Here is a 19,699-nt window from a genome sequence, read left to right as displayed (position 1 = left end):
AACGATAAAAACAGCGGTTTTCCAAGGCTACTTCTAGTCAGACTGTATGTAAGAGTCTCTCTCAGTCTTAAAAGTGATGGGCCAGGCTATCTGGTTCACCGTGACCTATGGTGGAAGTTTGGTGTGTTAGTATCCAGCAGGGTTAGCTTTGAAGAAAGAACCTCAGTCGTTGGGGCCTTGGCTTTGATTGCGAAATAAAGCCGTACTTTACTTGGAATTGTACTCACTCTTCCCACTGAAGTCCAAGAAGGCGCTCCATTTTACCTAAGACATGAAGGTGGGGAATGGAGAGCGCGTTTTAGAATAGTCTGTGTGGGCTTTCAACCAGAGGTTTGGCGTGTGGGAAGGGAAGGGGTTTTTGTCAGAGAGTCATGCAATTGTATTCTTTCTACCTGCCAGACAAAACAGAACAAACAATGAAGAAAATATTCAGACAAGAATAATATGAAGTGTCCCTATTCACCTAAGTCCATATACACCTACTGGTTTTAAGTTTTTTATTTAAGTAATCCATACACCCAGTGTGGGGCTTAAACTCCCGACCCCGAGATCCAGAGTCACACGCTCTTCTCGCTGAACCAGCCAGGTACCCCCCATGGTAGTTTTTTAACACTATTACGGCACAACACTTGATAGCTTATTCTAATAAAGGAGCATGTGATAAATCCGTTTCCATGGTCTGCATCGTTTTTTGTTTTGTTATTTAAATGATGATTTTCCTGACAGAACTGGATCTCTTTGCCTCTCATGATTACAGTAGTCCCCCCATATGTCTGGTTTTGCCTTCCACGGTTTCAGTCACCTGTGGCCTAGAAGCACTCCTCATCTTTCTGACGTACGGGCAGAAGGTCGTTAATAGCCTCACGCTCTGTCACCGTGCCTGCGTCACTGACCTCACTTCACCTCATCACGTGGCCATTGTGTCATCTCACATCATCAGAAGGAGAACGGTGGGTGCAAGTACAGTGAGATATCTTGCGAGAAAGACCACACCCGCGTGACGTGTATTGCAGTGTATTCTAATAACTGGCCTGTTTTATTATTCTTGTTCATCTCTTACTGTGCCAACCTTAAGAACTGAGCTGAATCACGGGTGTGTATGCGTGGGAAAAAACATAGTCTATGTAGGGTTTGGTGCTGTTGTGGTTTCGGGCATCCACTGGGGGTCTTGGTCCCTTGCAGATAAGGTGAGACTGCTGTCTATTGTAGTTGAGTTGGACAGAAACAGTAGTTCACAGACCACCTAATTCACTGAGGGGACCATAATTTGTTTAAACCAGGTTTCTGGGCCACCGTGGCCAACGGTGCGAAGTTCGGGTCCCCGTCTGAGCTTTACACGGGGAGAATCCTTGTTAAATTCTGGCACTCCCCTTTTGGAAATAAAGTATCCTGGGGATCTGTTTCCAACTGGGCAGTGTGATTCTGAGCCATCACTGAGAAGAGCCAGCTGATTTTCACTTGCTGTGACAATGGATATGGGATAGGTACATATTTATATCTTTATTTTTTTTTTTTTACGTTTATTTATTTATTTGGAGAGAGAGGCGGAAGGAGAGAGCATCCCGAGCAGGCTCCGCGCTCAGTGCGGAGCTTGACGTGGGGCTCAAATTCATGAACCATGAGATCTTGACCAGAGCCAAAATCAAGAGTCAGACGCTTAACCGACGGAGCCCCCCACGAAGCGCCCCCATATTTATATATCTTGATATACATCACTAGTGAAACGGAGAAAGGGCCGACCTACAGTAGAGACTCAAAGAATGTTAGTCAAATCTTCACTACTCAAGTAGGCGTATGGGCGTCAAATTGCTTTAAAAAATGTTTTCAGGCCTAATGTGTTTTCCAAGCATTTGAGGAATAAATATTTCACTTTCCTTTTCCCTGTTAGTTTTCCTGTTAAACTATAGTCTTGGCACGTCCGTTAATCTTTATGAGATTCTGGTTTCCTATTAACTGAAGAATGATGGGATACTCAGAGTGTCCAGTTCCTTGGAGATCTTTTCCTCCTCCTCCTCCTTTCCTTTGTTTTAATCAACTACTTCTATCTAGCTTCCTCATTCCGAGTGCAAAATTCATTGATGTCGGGGGGAGACTAATTATACGGCAAATTATTTTTCTTAGCATTTTCCCCCCTAAACTTTCCAAGAACCCTATCGTTTTCTGTGTCTTATGTAACTGCTCAGTTGTGTTGCTTTCTTTCTGTGGGACGATGGGATGGAAAGTGCCGAGGAGAGTGTGTGGATGGCGTGTTCGGGTTGTTTTTTTTTTTAATTTTGTTTTTCATTTTAGAGCAAGAGGGAGTTGGGGAGAGGGGCAGAGGTGGGGGGGGGGGAGAGAGAGAATCCCAAGCAGGCTCCATGCTCAGTGCAGAGCCCGACACAGGTCCCGATCCAACGACCCTGGGATCATGACCTGAGCCAAAATCTAGAGTTGGACGCTCAACTGACTGAGCCTCCAGGTGCCCCTGGATGGCGTGTTCTTTTTTTTTTTTTTTTTAATTTTTTTTTTTTTTTTAGCATTTATTTATTTTTGAGACAGAGAGAGACAGAGCATGAACAGGGGAGGGGCAGAGAGAGAGGGAGACACAGAATCCGAAACAGGCTGCAGGCTCTGAGCTGTCAGCACAGAGCCCGACGCGGGGCTCGAACTCACAGACCGTGAGATCATGACCTGAGCTGAAGTCGGACGCTTAACCGACCAAGCCACCCAGGCGCCCCAAGGACGGCGTGTTCTTTAAGGGCCTCTTCTCTGTATAGCACTTCCCTCAGCTGTGATTTGGGTGGATCTTTGAGGTCCAAGCTTCCTTCTGATGAATGTCAGGAGTGCTGTTTTTTGGGGGGCGCTGATAAAGACTCATATGATTTGGAAACCAAAGTGGTAGTCAGTGGGGTTCACCTCATGTCATGAAAAGGGAGGCTTTCCCCTGGCCTCTCCTGGGTGAGAAAGCTCATCATCTCCACGTCAGCCGTAGAGATATTTCCACGTACTGCCAGAATTTTCTGCCGGAGTCTTCGCTGGATTTTTTCCAGCACACGAACAACTGCTTAATTAAATCTCCAGAATTCCGTGCCATAAAGTAGGGCAGCGAGTATCCCGGCCCGGACGTATTTCAGGATAGGTGTTATCAGTTGCTGACTGTGGCTTGAGAAAACCTTAGTGTTCCCACGGATCACTGGTTTTGAGCTACATGTTGCCTCAGGAAACTCCTAAAGATAAATAAATAAAGTACAAAGTGCTTCCCTAGGTACCTGAATGGGTTGACGTGTCTGTGGGGTTATTGGATAGACCGATTGCATCCATAAAATAAAATAAAATCCATTGATTTTAACTTAAATTAGTTCATATGGAGCCCTTTTTTCCTAGTAGCAATCTGATACCAGGACCTATGGTGTATAAAAGTTGCTTTTACAACGTTAATATATATCACCAGCAAACACCGGAAATGCAGATTAAGTTCACGTAATGTCTTGGCAATTACATCTCAACATAATACTCGGTGACACAAGTCGGGGAGAGCAAGTCTGCGAGATGGCAGCGATTGGGTATCTGCCCCATGTCAGGCAGCACCCACCACTTAGATGACACAGCACTGAAACCACACGCCATGCCTGCAAGGTAGGTCATGGGCTTTCCGGTTTCACACACGAGGATACTAAGGAGCAACAGTACAGAATGCCAAGACCATGCACTTAGTAAATGGAGAACTTAAGCTTCAAATGCAGGCCTTTTAACTAAGTCTAGTTTTCTTTGCGATAATAGGACCCACGAGTAACGCTAGAGAGTACTGCTAGCCTTAACCGTGGAGTTTGACGTGTGTATCTCATCTCCCTGATCTGTGATCTGACATGAAAACCTAGATTGTTCGGCTCAGCCATCTATCTTGAACTCCACCGCGTGAGCCTATTTCTTAAGTGAAAAAATATTTTTAAGATTGGCTCCAAGATTGGCTCCAATTTTCCTCCAAGAATATCCATTCTCCACCCCCCTAACCCTTATCCCTGCTAATCCTGGGCCCTGATGTCCTGCTTTTACCAGGCATCTGCAGCTGCCTCCACTGGGAGGGAGGAGGGGGGGGGAGCAGGAGGCAGGAGAGATCCTTCTTGATATTTATTGTGATGAGTCAGTGCCCAACGCCGCTTCAGGAGAGGATCACCCTCCAATAACACCAATGGTTCCAAGGATCATGGGGCCGGAGATGTCAGAAATGGAGTCAGATACCCAAGGTCATCTAGCCCAGTCTCTTGGTTTGCAGATAAGAGAACTGAGGTCTGGAGAGAGAGGTGGCTTGGCTAGTGGCACACAGAGTCCCTCAGGTGGATGCTATTATCGTGTTGTATGGAGATGTGTAGATGTCCAGGCACTTTTGTGTGGCTTATTTCATTGTCTCGCAACATTCCCCATGAAGTATGCTTGTCGAATGTCACGTAGAGGTGAATAGTTCCTTTTTTCTGTTCCATTATAGAGGGAACTTGGAGATTATGTAAGACAAACCAAGGGCTTCTAAAACCGATTTTGGTCTATAATTGGTTTTCCAAATGAGGAAACTCGTTCAGAAAGAGAAATGACTCACCCAAAATATCATGACCTTACTAATCACTGAACTATGTCTATAACCCAGGAAGTGTGTATACTTTGTATTTGAGAAAAAAAGATCAGCCAGGCCTGTACGACCAGATTATCCACCAGGGTGGAAGTTCAGTTTTGAAGGACACTGACATTTAATCCTGAGAGTTTTTGATGCTACTTTGTATTCTTAATGTGGCTGCATTTAGAAAACGTGCATGAATCTATTAATGTTCTAAATTTAATGGTTTTGGGATCTTACTTAAATCATCTGGCATAATAGGGCATATAATATTTGTGAATGAGGCTAGGACTGGGAAAAAAATTGTGAGTTAAAAGAATTTAATAGGACATGTACCCTTTTGCACGGGCAAGCAAGTTAAAGGTTCGAAGTGATCTTCGTGGAAAGATAGGACTTAAGGAAAATGAGAAGGCAATTTGCAAATAATACATTTCCAAAATTTGTTTTCCAGGATCTAGTTCAGGTTCGAAATTAAAAGGTCCTGAACTGAGTTTAAAAGGCTCCCAGCACATCATGCAAGCAGGCCAGACACTGTATCTCAAATGTAGGTAAGTGACTGTGTTGGTTCGGGGATACCCTGGTTGCCTTTCCTAAGGCAAAAATCATTCCCTGGCGGAGTAGAAACGTGGCCTCTCAGAGAACAAAGGTGGGGACTTCAGTGGTCTCTTGTGATCTGCAAAGTGCAAGCTGCATGCTCCAGCTTCACAAGGAGAGATTCACTCGGTCAAGGAGAAACACGGAAGGGATGCCCCTAGCCTTTTTTTTTTTTTTTTTTTTTTTTTTTGCATTTTGCTTCCGAGTTGTTTAAAAGCTTTCTAAACGCCAAGTTGTGTCTCTGTCCAGAAGATGACCACCTTTCAAGGCCCTCAGAACAGCGCTTCCCAACGAGATGGATGCTTGGGACCTGGCCCCAGCCCTCACTGTGTTGTGTTTCCTTATCTGTGATTGCAGAGGGGAAGCAGCCCATTCATGGTTTTTGCCTGAAACAGTGAGAAAGGAAAGCAAAAGGCTGAGCATAACTAAATCTGCCTGTGGAAGGAATGATAAACAGTTCTGCAGTACTTTGACCTTGAACATGGCTCAAGCAAACCACACTGGCTTCTATAGCTGCAAATATCTATCTACACCCACGTCAAAGAAGAAGAAAACAGAATCTACAATCTATATATTTATTAATGGTAAGATCTCCGTTTTCTACATTCTGTTTGCCGTGAGATATAAATTCACCCTGGTCCCTTGGAAAGTGGGCATTCCTTGTGGTGAAGGACATGAACCAGGAAAGAGATTCTGCCCCCAGAAACTGGTGGAATGCATTTTCAGTGCATTTCTTGAGTGTCCGCTTCAATCACAATCCTCAAGGCCCGGTAGTCAATGATGTGTTCCCTGCAAGGAGGGACTCTTGTCTAGTTCGTTCACCGCCGTATCCATAGCACCGAGAGGAAATGGGTGGCCCATTGCACAGTTGGATCAATAAATGAGCGACAAGATTTTAGTTCAATTAAGAGCAAAATAGAATGTAAGATTTTTTTTGTCCTTTAACACAACTGTATTCTCTTACATGTCAGAATTGTAAAATACTGTTCTTTCTACCAAATTACAAAGGTAATGTTGCTAATGTCCCTTGAATGTTACAAAATTGGTTCCAGTTGATGATGTTGAATTATTTCGTGTTCATCGAGCAAGTATTGTAATGACAGTAGGAGCTGGCGTGTATCATTCCGTAGTAGAATGGGCAAAAGGTAAAAATGAATTGTTTTCCAGTTATCATTTTTATGGCACTGTTTTTCACTCCTTGGAGAACGAACAAACCAAGTGATACTCCGAGGCGAGAAATGCAAAATCCTTAAAGAAATATACGTTGATGGTAGAAACGGGTCCCCAAGAAACAATAAGGAAAATGGCCCATCATTTTGTTCTTCCTTGCTTAGTTCCAACCAATTTCCAAAACTTGTTGAGTGGGATTTAAAGCAACAACAACAACAAACCCCCAAGGCTCTAGAGAACACAAAGCAAAATTAGTTGGCATCTGGCACAAAATCAAGTTAAAAAAACCAAACAAGCAACCATTGCTGTCGATAGTCTAAATATACATGGTGGGTCTGCCTTCTGGTGAGCCCTTGCATTGGAGCCAGTTTGGGCAGGATTCTTTTTTTTTTTTTTTTTTTTTTTTTTTTACGTTTTGAAATGAGACAACTAGACCGTGTTTTACCGAGCATAACATGTGATCGCCCAGATTCAGAACTAGTTTTAGGAGACAGTAGAACAGTTGTGTGATACAGTCAGTAACATCTTTCTAGCTCTGATCAGCCTGATTGAGACTCAGCTGCTTCTCTGCTCCTGTTTTTACATGTTGCACTTTTCCAAGGGGGTAGATAACAACTTACTAGCAGTTTGCCATCACAGGAATGGAGCAAGTGTACTTCAAAGTACGAGGGGGGAGTAGGCCAGGGATCTTGGCTTGGGGAAGTCAGCCCACTTCCCACAGGAGGGACGTGAGGCTGGCAGGCAGAAAATGCTGGAGTGGGGAGCGGCGCGGAGTAGGGACGGAGACTTCCAGAGAGGTACCTTTGCAGCCCATGGAAAAAGCAGACACAACCTTTGATAGTGGTGCAAAAAAGTCACGGACCCAGCCACCCGTTCTCTTTTTCTAGTTCCACATAGTATGTTATGTTCTTCCTGGCACTCGTGGAGGAAAAGAAAACGCTTTTATTCCCATCTCTCCAGAGGAATGGGAGAAGATTCATTCGTACTAAAATTCTCCTAAGAAACTTTTTCTCCTGCGGGTTTATCAGAATCTGACTTGCAAATCAGATACTCAGATGGGTAAAAAACAACCCCAAAAACATCTCTCTTATTTTTTTCCGAGAAAATAACGTTCAGCTCTTTTCACTTTTACCTCCTACACGCCTATTAAACTGTACTCTGAATAGTGACACCGGTTTTGTGGTCTTTCCTGATAGTGATGTTGATCTCATAACACACTTCATTGAAGTCCAAGGTAGCTGCGATATAGTTTACGAAGCGATTGTAACTTTTCCAAATCGTGTAACATTTTACGCATTTCCTATTTTCATTTGTTTTTTCAATTCCTTTGAAAAAATGCAGTCGTATGCTTCCATGTTAATGGAATACATACTACGTTGCAGGTTTAATTTCTTCCGGGGGCACGAAACCTACCTCTGATGAGTCAGAATTGTCTCTGGGATTAATAAAACTCCAACCAGTTCCTGATACACAGCTGTGATTACTCACTAGTCGTTCACTGGTTGTCACTTATTTATTATTGTTGAATGTTTACTTCAGAGCACATTATTCTGTCTGGAGGACTTCTCTCCCGAGAAGCATCTGCAGATGTGTTGGCATTTGATTTTGGTTTTCTCTAAAGATGAGAAACGGTGTGAGACACATCTTCTGAGAGAGACTTAGGTTTGTGGTCCGATGGGGTGCCAAGGAAAAGAACCGGGGCCGTGTAGCTTTGTCCGTGGAGAGCCAGCACGTGAATTATAACCCAAACCATTATGTAGGCATTGTTGATTCCCTGCTGTGTAACCGGCAGTCTTCCCCCTTCCCAACTGGGCACTGATTCGCACACCACATCTCATCCGTGGTATACAGAAAGATCAACATTGCCACGTTGGCATTACAGCTTGTTCAGATCCCCCAAGCCTCTGACATAATACGTTACATCAATTTAATTATCGGAGTAATTAACTTTAAGTACCTTAATTACTGAATGGTCTGGTAAATTACAATTTCCTTTAACGTAATAACTCCTTACGTTTGTATTTTCTTTGCGTTTAAACCAATGGGTTTGTTTGCGTCATGCCATTTTGTTCTCGCCACCGCCCCTCGAAGCACTCCTTTTCGTTTTCCAAGCGAAGGACCTGAGACCCACTTCACGTTGAGGCTACGTGGGGAGTGACCAGAAGAGTATTAGCAGCAGAGTAAGGGAGTCAGGTTTTTCCCTTCCGAGTCTCCGTGGTGGGAGGACATCCAGAGAGGGCAAGACAGAGGCGGGGAGACCAGGGAGGAGGTTGTTGAGTGCACTGAGGCAGGAGAGCTGGTGGTCCCAGGTCGCTTTGGCAGCCACGGGGAAGTGGAGAAGTCGGTGGGTGGGAGGGATTCAGTTGACCTTGGTCGGTGGCTGGGTCGTGGTGGGTGAGGGAGAGCAGTCAGAGACCCTCGGATTTCCGGAGGGGACCTGGGCACCTTGTTCCCGGACCCATACTCAGGGAGAGCTTTGTCTCACTAAATGACACCGATGCAAAGACAGTCATCCTCCTCTCCCGATACACCCTGGGCTTGGGCTTGATAAAATGGCTGCTGAGTAGGAGTAGTTGAAAGACACTATATGCATTTTAAAAAATTGTTCCCGCGAAATGAATGGATTCCACCCCCGCCCCCCCCCCCGACTCCCCGCATAGTTATAGCTACAAAATTCTGGGTCACAAAGAAAAGCAAATTGTAAAGCGCTCCTTCATGCTTTGCTACTTGCAAACTAAGATTTCTAGATGACTAGCAATGTAAGGGCTACTTAGGTGGTGTTCACCCGCCCCTTTGCAGAGAGGAAGGAATGCGTTTGCACGGCTTTTCTGCCGCTGGTATACACAAGAAATTGGCTCCAGCTCAGCCTTTCCTAAAAGGAGGATTTCATTGAAACTATTACGATAACATGTGAGTCGGGGCCATAAAGTAAGAAAATGGAGCAGAAGTTTTTAATGGCATCTCTGAAGTATTTAATATTTTGTCAGCGTCTCCGGTTTAGTTAGGAAGACCTTGAACTTAGCATGATGAGTTCCCCACACTGTGAAGTCATCCTGGATTCCTCCTCTCTCCACGACTGAGCCTTTCTGGGCTATTTAAGAATAATGTCCTCTGTTGAAAAATTATAATGGAAAAGGGGGAAAAATGGATGTGCGTGTGTTACCTGCTGGGTGAATATCTCTTACCTCTTCCTTGTAGAAGGAACTCATCTTTTTTTTTTATCCTGCTTCTCTTTACCTGATTGTTTTTCTCTCCGAGACTATGAAAGCAAAGTGGAGAATTTTCGTAACAGATTTTTTTTCTCCATTGGTTCTCTCCTATGTGTAAAACTCATGAGACGTGCATAGCAGCTTAATTTCAGGTAAAAAAAAAAAAAAAAAAAAAGATGATCAGACACGCTGGGTACATCATTGAAAAGTAGCAGAGGTTCTAATGACTCTGATATTCTGGGAGAGCTGGGACACCTGGCTGGCTCATTCAGTGGAGCATGTGACTCTCGCTCTTGGGGTCGTGAGTTCGAACCCCATGTTGGGCACAGAGATTACTTAAAAGCATTTTCCAGATATTCTGGGAAGAGAATGATCATCACGCCTTCACGGAAAATGAGAAGAAGCTCTACCTGGCTATGGGACGCCCAGCATATAAAAATACTAATGGCACAGACATTCTGAGAAGGGTCCAATTACTTGTTTTTGTTTTTATTTTTTAAGTGTTTGTTTATTTTTGAGAGAGAGAGAGAGCACAAGGAGGAAAGGGGCAGAGGGAGAGGGAGACACAGAATCTGAAACAGGTTCCAGGCTCTGAGCTGGCAGCACAGCCAGAGCTGAGCCACCCAGGCGTCCCTCATTTAAGTTATTTTATTTTTGAGAGTGGGAGAGAGAGAGGAGGGGGGGCGGGGGAAGGGTAGAGAGAGAGGGAGACAGAGAATCCAAAGCAGGCCGCATACTGTCAGTGCAGAGCCTGATGCAGGGCACAGGGCTTGAAGTCACAAGCCGTGAGATCATGACCTGAGCCAACGTCTTAACGACTGAGTTACTAGGGTACAGCCCGATGTACTCGTTTTTACAGTACTTCAGTTTCCTGAAGAGCTTTTACATAATTATCTCTGAGATAAACTATGCGGGTCTTATTTCTTCCCTTTTCTGGATGAGAGAGCAGCTTCAGCGACCTTCATGAGACAGAGCTAATAAAATGACAAGCCAGGATGGGGATCCGGGTGATCCCCGGGTGTTGTCACGACCACCCTGGCGTTTCAGCTGCTGACTTCAGACAACACTAATTGTCATTCGGTGGATTGTCTCGTTCTTAAAATTTTTTAAATTTCAAATTCAATTTCTTTTTCTCTCGAGGAGTGATCGGCTAAGCTGGTTTCAGAGTGTTTTTCCGAGCGACAGATAGACCTTAGAGAAACTTCTCTTGATCCCAGAGAGCCTTGTGTTGTCGTCTGTTGGGAAGAGTCACCTGTTTGGGTGCCAGCCGCATGCACGGTGCTCCGTTACCCTGCTGTGTTCTAGCTCACGCGACATAGGAAGGAGACATCACTCTATTTACCAAGTTGATCAGGGCTTTTTATCTTTTATTTAATTTAATTAATTTTTTTATTAAAATTTTTAATGTTTATTTTTGAAAGAGAGAGACAGAGCACGAGCAGGGGAGGGGCAGAGAGTGAGGGAGACAACCGAATCTGAAGCAGGCTCCAGGCTCTGAGCTGTCAAAACAGAGCCCAACACGGGGCTCAAACTCACGGACCATGAGATCATGACCTGAGCCGAAGTCGGCTGCCTCACCGACTGAGCCACCTAGGTGTGGTCAGAGCTTTTTAAAACGTACATCCCAACCTGCTAATGGTCTGTGGAAGCAAATTAATGGGTTGTAATCGGCATTAAAACAGTAACAATAAAGCAGAATAGAATGGAAAATATCCAAGTATATTGCACAACGCAAGGGTCAGTGTTATTTAGGGAAACTTTTTTTTTTAACTTTTTTTTTTTAATGTTTATTTTGGGGACAGAGAGAGACAGAGCATGAATGGGGGAGGGGCAGAGAGAGAGGGAGATACAGAATCGGAAGCAGGCTCCAGGCTCTGAGCCATCAGCCCAGAGCCTGACGCGGGGCTCGAACTCACGGACCGCGAGATCGTGACCTGAGCCGAAGTCGGACGCTTAACCGACTGAGCCACCCAGGCACCCCGTGGGGAAACTTTTAAATAAAACTTTTGTTTCCACTTGATGCACATACGCATACACACACGTACACACTCGTATTTTATGTGTGTGTGCGTGCGCATATGTGGATCAAACAGAAACAAAAGTTTAAAGAGTCTAGTGTAAAATGTATGTCTTATTATGGAGCTCAGTAGAGTCAGTTGAAAATTTCAAACTTCCCCAAGTTTAAGCAAGTAAACTTAGTAAAGTGCTAGGTAGTGTAGACAGCGTAGGTCATCCCTACACTTTGTTTAGGGAAACGGCACCAGTTATAAGCACGACGGTGTTTTTTGCACCGTGCTGACGCAGAGGCGTGGGGACAGCTCTGTGCTGGAGAGAACCACTCTCTCCTGTGGATGTGACTGCCCCGCTGCTGGGTGCTCCTGAACAGGACAGTCACCGTGTTCCCGAGACGCGTCTCCCGCAAATCGGTGTGACCCCAGAGGGGCCGTCGGCAGACGGAGGTGATCTGCAGATGTGGGCCACACATCTGCTCCCTGCAAGGCCCCATCGCCTGTTCTGTGGGAGGCACGGAGAGCAAAGTTCAGGGGTCTTAACGATTTTGGAGTCCCCCTGGGCTAGGACCGTGACTCAAAATAGATTTGAGAGCATTTTAAGATGCACAAGTTTAACTTTCTTCGAGAACAACTGTTGTTCAAAAGGGGGTCTTTTAAAAAAAAAATGTTTTTTAACCTTTATGTTTTGAGAGAGAGATGGCATGAGTGGGGGAGGGGCAGAGACAGAGAGAGAGAGAGAGAGAGAGAGAGAGAGAGAGAGAGAGAATGTGAAGTAGGCTCCAGGCTCTGAGCTGTCAGCACAGAGCTTGACACGGGGCTTGAGCCCACAAACCACGGGATCAGGACCTGAGCAGAAGTCGGACGTTTAACTGACTGAGCCACCCAGGTGCCCAAAGAGTGGGTCTTTCTAAGGAGTGAAGACGAATCTTCAGTGGTCCTTCTTGAGTCCCCCGTGCCAGTGTCCCGTGAAGCGTGGATGTTCTAACACTGCCCTCCATTGGGTTCCTACCCGGGTCTCACGCACAGCGGGTCCCTCGCCGGCTGCTCAGGTGACACAGCTCAGCCGGGTGATGTCTGGGCAGTTGGCATTTGTTGCCCAGTTTGCTCTCCTGGTGTGGCCAATCCAACCAGCCGAGCTGCCCTTACACGCAGGGACATCAGTGAAAACAGTAGCGGTCTGCATGCAGATTTACTTACGGAGCCTCGTGGCTTCCACCTTTTCCCCCGCGGTGATGACAACATTTGTAAGGTGGCACGCGCAAAGGCTGTTGGGATTGCGTCCTCTGGCCTGCCCGGTCAGATCCACTGCGCGGTGTGGGCCAGGACCGTGATGCGCGGGGAGGGCATCGCGGGGCCGGACAGACTCTCAGAGCTTCTAAAATCCTTTCAGTGGAATCGCTGGCATGTTTTCGTGAGAAAAACTTTAAAGAGAAAATCCCGTTCCTCTTCATCAGAATTCTCCTCCAAGGGGAGAGAGGCTTAAACAGTTTACATTCTGTAGAACGAAAGAAAATTCAGAGACCGACTCTGACAAACAAAACTCTTACCCGGACTAGCCGGCTGAATTCTTTAGGTCTGGGTTTCCTGGCAAAAATCTATGACATTATCTGTTATTGCTTGGTTAATGTTGAAGGGCATCTCCAGTTTTAAAAGTCAGTTTTCATTTGTTGCCATTTTAACATCGTTGCCTCATGTGTTTGTTCAGGAGACAGATGATCACATGGGGGTGAACAAAGTTGGGGCTCTCGGCCTCCTGGAAACCCAGGTGGGCTTCCAGAAACGATAGCACTTTCAGGCTCATTTGCATTTCCGGAATTCTACCACAAATGATCTTCTTTAAGGAATTCCTGGGAACATTCTGGCCTGTGTCTGCATACAGCTTCATCAGAAATCTAGTGCAAGGTCAGATTTTGCCAGTTGGGTTTTTTTTTTTTTCTCTTTTGCATGTTGATGAGGTTGTGTAAAAAGGGAAGGAAATATTTCTAGGATTTAAAATATACACTGATGACACTGTTGATTGGAATGGCAGAATTTTTTCCTTGGGAAACAGACCCCTCTACACCCTAGGTCTGTACTCCCTCTAGGGCCCAAGCATGAAGGAGATTATCCATTCTATCCATCACTGGGGACAGCTGATTAGGACCACATGGAGAGAGTTTAGAGAAGAGTAACTTAACTCTTATCCATTCTCCTTTCCAGCTATGTGAAATTTTGATAGAAGGCCTTCTTGGTATCTTTCAGCCCTGACATTTCACATTTCCTTTCTAGAAACATTTTTGTCATTAGACGCCAGGGGTCTTTGGCCATAGAAAACACTTCCATGTGACTGGGATAGAAACCACTCATGTTGGTAGATCTGTTGATGGTCGAGAGCATTGCATTCTCTTTCCTTAGCCCCTGCCCCAGACCTTGGGTTCACCTAGCATATTCCTAGGGATTCGGCCTGAGCACTTGATGGTACCTGCCAAAAGTTTGGGCCGTTCCTTCAGAAAGAGAGCATTTCCCGACACTCCCTAGGCTCCCTACCAGAAAATATGGGCATGCCAGCCTGCTAAGCTTTGCTAGCAACTGCACACTTGGGTATCACAAGGCCTTGAGTACAGCTACATAAATACTAAAAAATAATCAGAATGAACATAGTCTCGATTGAGCCATTTGGACACAACCTAAGACTTCGAGACGTTAACGATTGAGGTACGATCGTGAAATCTCAGGATGGCAGTGAAGTCCAAAGGCAATAAAACTGACCGCACCCTGTCATTTTCCTTCTACGGTGAAGAAGCGTGGAAAACAGTACCTCAAAACTTTATGGTTTTAAGGATTTTTAAAAATCTCCTTTAAGTAATCTTTTAAGAAAAACGAGCAAGGGACTTTTTCAAGGAGAAATCCCCTTAAGCTGAAAAGGCTTTAAGTTTCTGACATTTTGTAACGTTCTTTAACAATGATAACAAAATGCCTGCCCTGCCCGGAGACCAAGAGAAGATCTGTTTTGATCTTTATGGTCCTTGCGGGTCTGATACTCTTAAGTTTTCCTTTACTCTTGAAAAGATCCGTTGTTTGGTCGTCTGTGGCATGCTTTCTGGGTTACCTGGGCATCCTCGTGGCTCACCGATGGTGCTACTTAAAAATCGGTGACTTACTGGGACCGTAAACACCCTCATCACATGCTCACCATGTCAACGACATGCTCGGATTCCAATTAGGTTCAAATCCCTGTTCTGATTCTGGCTAAGTCTTTGACTTTGGACAAATTCCTTAGTAAGAACGATCGTTAGCCCCGAGGTCTTACCCTGCTGGACGCCATGCTAAGCACTTCACATATGGTGAAGCCCTGTGAGTGACGCTGTCATTCTCGTCTCCGTTTCACAGAAGGGCCAGGGAACTTGCTGCCACAAGTCCCGCATGTAGTACATGGTAGAGAAGGCAGGAAAGTGCTTGCCCTTCCCCACCTCCAACGGTCGAGAGGTCGTACCCGTGAACTTGCAAGGTGAGGGTGAAACATTGCGTTTTAGCGTTGGGCCTGCCGTGTGGACCACCTGCGTGTCTACTGTGACGACACCTCCTGTTGTTCATTCGACCAGCTGCTGAGCCTCAGCCTCCTTGCCTGTAAGATGGGAAGAGTATTACTTCCTGGGGTCGTTAGGAGATTAAATGAGATAATAAACACAGCCCTGTGCCTGCACTTGGGAGGACCAATTGGCAGTAATTACTCTGTGTGAAAGGCAGCATGCTGGGCAGAGTAGAAATCACAGAGATGAGGCCCTCAACTCTCAAGGGGCCAGTAATTGTTCGAGCAAATGAAATAGGTTATGATGAGCCAAGGAACACAGACTAGGGACCTTCTGCCTGGGGTGCTTCCCCCCACCCCGCCTTCCCATGCCTCCCTCCAGCTCTTCTGTACCAGCAGGTCTCAAGTTAAACACCCCCCCCCCATTCTGGAAACCTCCTCAGGGTCCCCCGAACTAGCTTTGGAACATTCCTTTCACATGGGGACCCCCCCCCCACCCCCTCCAGCCTCTGGGAGGACCAGGGCTGACAGTGCGATCTTAAGCACCCGGTGCAGGGTCCAGTGACGGGAAGTGCTCAAGAATGTTCGCCAAATAAAAGAGACCGATGTGGGATTTTTCAGTTACCCTAGCCTTACCTCACCTCCTGGACTTGGACGAGGAAATTGAGGGCACACTGAGCAGATGAGTAAAATCTTGGGAGCAAAAACTCACCTGTCATGTGACGGGGATCACGATCCAAAAAGTCTCCTGCAGACAGAATAGCGAGCTGGGATTAACAAAATGAGATGTGACAGTTATTAGTGTGAAGGACTATGTGTGGCTTGCAAAACCCACTGGCCGCCCTAGGGCCTTCTGGGGGAGGCTGTGGCTGAATGAGCGCGCACAAGGGAGACTCCACATCGGCCAAGGCAACGAATCCAGTCTCGGGCTGCGTTAGTAAATACGTGGCATTCAGAATAAAGGCAGTGCCCGTCTTGCCGTTTAGTTTGTGCTTCAGGACGGACCATGAAAACGGGAATTTTAAGCAAGTTGCTCGACCCCTCCAAACTGCATTGTCACCATCTGTAAAATGGGCACCCGCCTCAAAGGGTTGGGGGCTTTAAATAATTGGATGACTTTATGATCTTCGCTGGCAAGGAACAACCCGAGAAAGGAACTGAAATGTTTGAAGAGGTAAAGAATTGCACGGGGGAAAATAGGAGGCACTATGTGATAGCCTCTTTCAAAGTTTTCTTTTTTTAAAAAAAAGTTTTTTTTAAATGTTTTTATTTTTGAGACAGAGACGGAGCATGAACGGGGGGAGGGCCAGAGAGAGAGGGAGACACAGAATCCGAAGCAGGCTCCAGGCTCTGAGCCATCAGCACAGAGCCCGATCCGGGACTCGAACTCACGGACCGTGAGATCGTGACCTGAGCCGAAGTCGGCCGCTTAACCGACTGAGCCACCCAGGCGCCCCCAAAGTTTTCTTATATGAGGAAGAGACCAAGCTTCTTCAGCTCTGTGACCCTAGATGACAGAACTGCTATCTAAGAATGAAAGAAGTCAAGATAGGCAGCTTTCAGCTTGACATAAGGAAATACTTTCTAACGTCCAACGCTGTCCAAAATGAAGTGTCTCGGGACGTGGTGAGTTCCCCGTGTGTCTGGCTATTCAAACATAGGGCAGGTGCTCACTGGGTGGGTTTGGACGAGATGATGCCTCAGCGTCCTCCCGCTGTTGAGGCTCACCGGGGACTTGGCACCTGTCGCTGTCACTTACCGACCTGTGGCTCAGGTTCGTTATGTGCTTCGTACAAACAGCCCACTGGAATAAATTCCATCGTAGGTCGCCTTTTACAGAAAAGTTGCAGAAATCTGATACGGTGCTCGAGGTGGCACACATCCAGCTTTGGACCCAGATCGCGGTGATTCCGAAGCCCCCGCTCTTTTCCAACATGACCCTGCCCGGGCTTCTGCCCCAGCCCCCTCGGGGCTTTGTGTGCAATGTAAACCAGAGCTGAGGGGGGGGGAGGTGCAGCGTGGCACAGGATTGCGGACTGCAAGCGTGGGGGCCACATTCAGCCGACATACGTTTTGACTGGCAGGCACAGTGCTTTTGGCTGCCAATATTTAATAATTAGAAGACTTCGCATCAAAACCTGATTTCCCTACTTGTCTTTGCAAACTGGAAATTAGCCATCCTGGCCCCTGTTCCACTTGGCAACCGCCGGCCACCCCGGGCAAGGATTGCCTCTCTCAGACCTGGTCCCCACGCGCCCAACGGCCAGCTTTCTCACTGTCTCTCATCCTGCTGCTCCGTTCGTTTGCCTCCCCTGCCCGGCCCCCAGAGGGATGTCACTGTGCGGCGCCCAGTGGGAACCTTTCAAGTGAATGAACGACGGATCATCAGTGTGGGTGTGGGAGAGTGCTTGCTGCGTTTCCTAGATGAGGAGGCTGTGGCCGGAGAGTCCTGTGGTGGCACAGGTTGCCCGTGTAGGATGTGAACAGAGCCCTGACTGCTGACTCCCTGTGCCCTCGACTGTGGAAGGAACGTTCGCCCGATAGCTGCCCCCTGGGAGAACCCGTGTCCTGGCTGGAGAGGCCTGTGGCCAAGGTCCCCCTGTACTTGCTGGCTGTACCCTTGGCAGGATTTCCAGCCCTGGTAAAACAGGGCTTGCTCTGACCGCCCTGGGTGGGGACGGGGCTGTCACAGAGATGACCACAGGGGCGCTGGCACCTTACAGCAGAGAGAGCTAACTCAGCTGGATTTTAATAGTGAGAATTACTTACCAGTCTCTCGTTTTGTATTTTTAACTTCTGTCAGAAGATCCGTGTTACCCCTCCTCTGTGCCACCATTTCTCCCATTGAGGTGGGTATTTGAAGGTGGTGTTGCTCCCGAGTCATTCAGGAGGGTTAGGGCCAGATTTTGATTTGGTGGAGAGAGAATGGTCTAGAATCAGGAAACCTGAATCCAGTTTTGGCTCAGCCATTAATATTATTCCTGTGCTTGTGGGAAGGCCTCTCCTCTCTGGGCCTCTGTTTCCTCTTCTTTAACATGAGAGACTAGGATAGGATATCGTGAAAGCCTGGTAACAGTTTTGCAATTGATGATTCAGAGGTAGAACTGGGAATAATAGGACTTGGGACCAAGGCCAAGATCTTGGCGGTAGAAGAAAGAGTCACAGTAGTCCTTCAGAGCTCCTTTGTTTTTTCCTCTCCTCTCTCCTTCATTTCCATTTCATTTCTTTCCTTGCTTCCTGCCATCTGTCCTTTCTTCCACCTTTCCATCTGTCCATCCTTCCTTCCTTCTGTCTTTCCTTCTTTCTTTCCTTCCTTCCTGCTTTCCTCCCTCCCTTCCATCTTTCCTTCTTCCCTTCCTTCCTTCCCTCCCTCCCTCCCTCCCTCCCTCCCTCCCTCCCTCCCTCCCTTCCTTCCTTCCTTCCTTCCTTTCCCACTCTTCCTCTCTTCCTTCTTACCATCTTTTCTGTCCTTCTCTTTTCCTTTTCTTTTTGGGATGCTACAGTTGATGAAGATGAAGAGCTTGACAAAGGTCACTCATTCGGTGAACCCCAAAATCTGCTAAGCAGCTTGGTGTGAACACCCAGTGAGCGGGGTTCCAGGGCGCGGGGAAGCCTGAGACCTTGGCCTGCCTTGATCTTGTGGTCAGGTCGAGATTTCCATCTACCCAGCGCTGCACTCTTGTTTAGATCTTCAACTAACTTATCTAGATCTTAGCTGTGGTTTTTAAAGAATGATATTCCCATTCTCCTTTAAAGCAGCATTTAGTACTTTTTCCTGTAGTCAGTCTGAGCACGTCTGTGTGGGAGAAGCATGTGCCTTGACCATACGGCTAGACTACAGCATAAGGACCTTGAGTTCACAGACTGTGCTTTATGCACAGTGCTGGGTACGTGATGTGTCCTGATTTCACCTTTTTTCTTGCTGCTCCTGACATCTTCTCCAGAAACATTAGCTGGCTCTGTCCAGCCAGTGCTGGACGCGGGGCTGAGAGGTGGTTGATTACCCTGATCTACAGCTAGCCATCCATGTTTCAAAGAGCAAGTTCGTGGAAACGCAAGAGGAAGGAACAAGGGCGGACTGTCTTCTGTGTTCTCTTCTCTCCTTTCTAACCCTTGCCCTCTTCTCCTCTCTTGCTATATCCAGTTAGCTGCTGTAATCAGGTCAGTGGGGCCTCGATGTGAGACCAGGCAAAACCTGTTTCTCTTCTGAAGAAGGGTAGTCAAGAAAGAGCTTTTGTAAACGGAGGCGTTTCTTATTTCGTACTGCACGCATAATACATTTGAAAATCGTTGAAAGTTTAGGACAGCAGCTTGAGTCTGGAACATGAGGAGCTTTCTGGGTTTGCCTTGCTGTAACAGAAAGATCTGTGTACCGTATCTGACCTAACTGGCAGAAACCTCCAGGCTCTGAGCTGTCAGCACAGAGCCCCATGTGGGGCTCGAACTCAGGAACCGTGAGATCATGACCTGAGCGGAAGTCAGACACTCCACTGACTGAATTTCAGGAATATCCCCATTTATCCCTCCTTCCCTCCTGGCCCGAAGCGACCACTAATCTCCTTCTGTCCTGATCGGTTTGCCTCGTCTGGATATTTCATATAAAGAGAATAACGAAATACGT

General features: G+C 46.7%; 1 protein-coding gene across 2 annotated transcripts in view; it reads left to right on the top strand.

Annotated features, from left to right (window-relative positions):
- The window catches only part of FLT1 (fms related receptor tyrosine kinase 1), a 174,591-nt gene that overhangs the window by 22,399 nt on the left and 132,493 nt on the right, over positions 1 to 19,699 (top strand). For both annotated transcript variants that reach the window (XM_053212052.1, XM_027064615.2), the window contains exons 3-4: positions 5,037 to 5,133; positions 5,537 to 5,763. In XM_053212052.1, coding sequence (XP_053068027.1) covers positions 5,037 to 5,133; positions 5,537 to 5,763 — 324 coding nt within the window. The remainder of the gene's footprint in view (positions 1 to 5,036; positions 5,134 to 5,536; positions 5,764 to 19,699) is intronic.

The sequence above is a fragment of the Acinonyx jubatus genome, chromosome A1 (assembly GCF_027475565.1).
Source record: "Acinonyx jubatus isolate Ajub_Pintada_27869175 chromosome A1, VMU_Ajub_asm_v1.0, whole genome shotgun sequence".
Classification (NCBI taxonomy): domain Eukaryota; kingdom Metazoa; phylum Chordata; class Mammalia; order Carnivora; family Felidae; genus Acinonyx; species Acinonyx jubatus.
The sequence above is the reverse complement of the archived record's forward strand: the minus strand, read 5'-3'. Positions and strand labels throughout refer to the sequence as shown.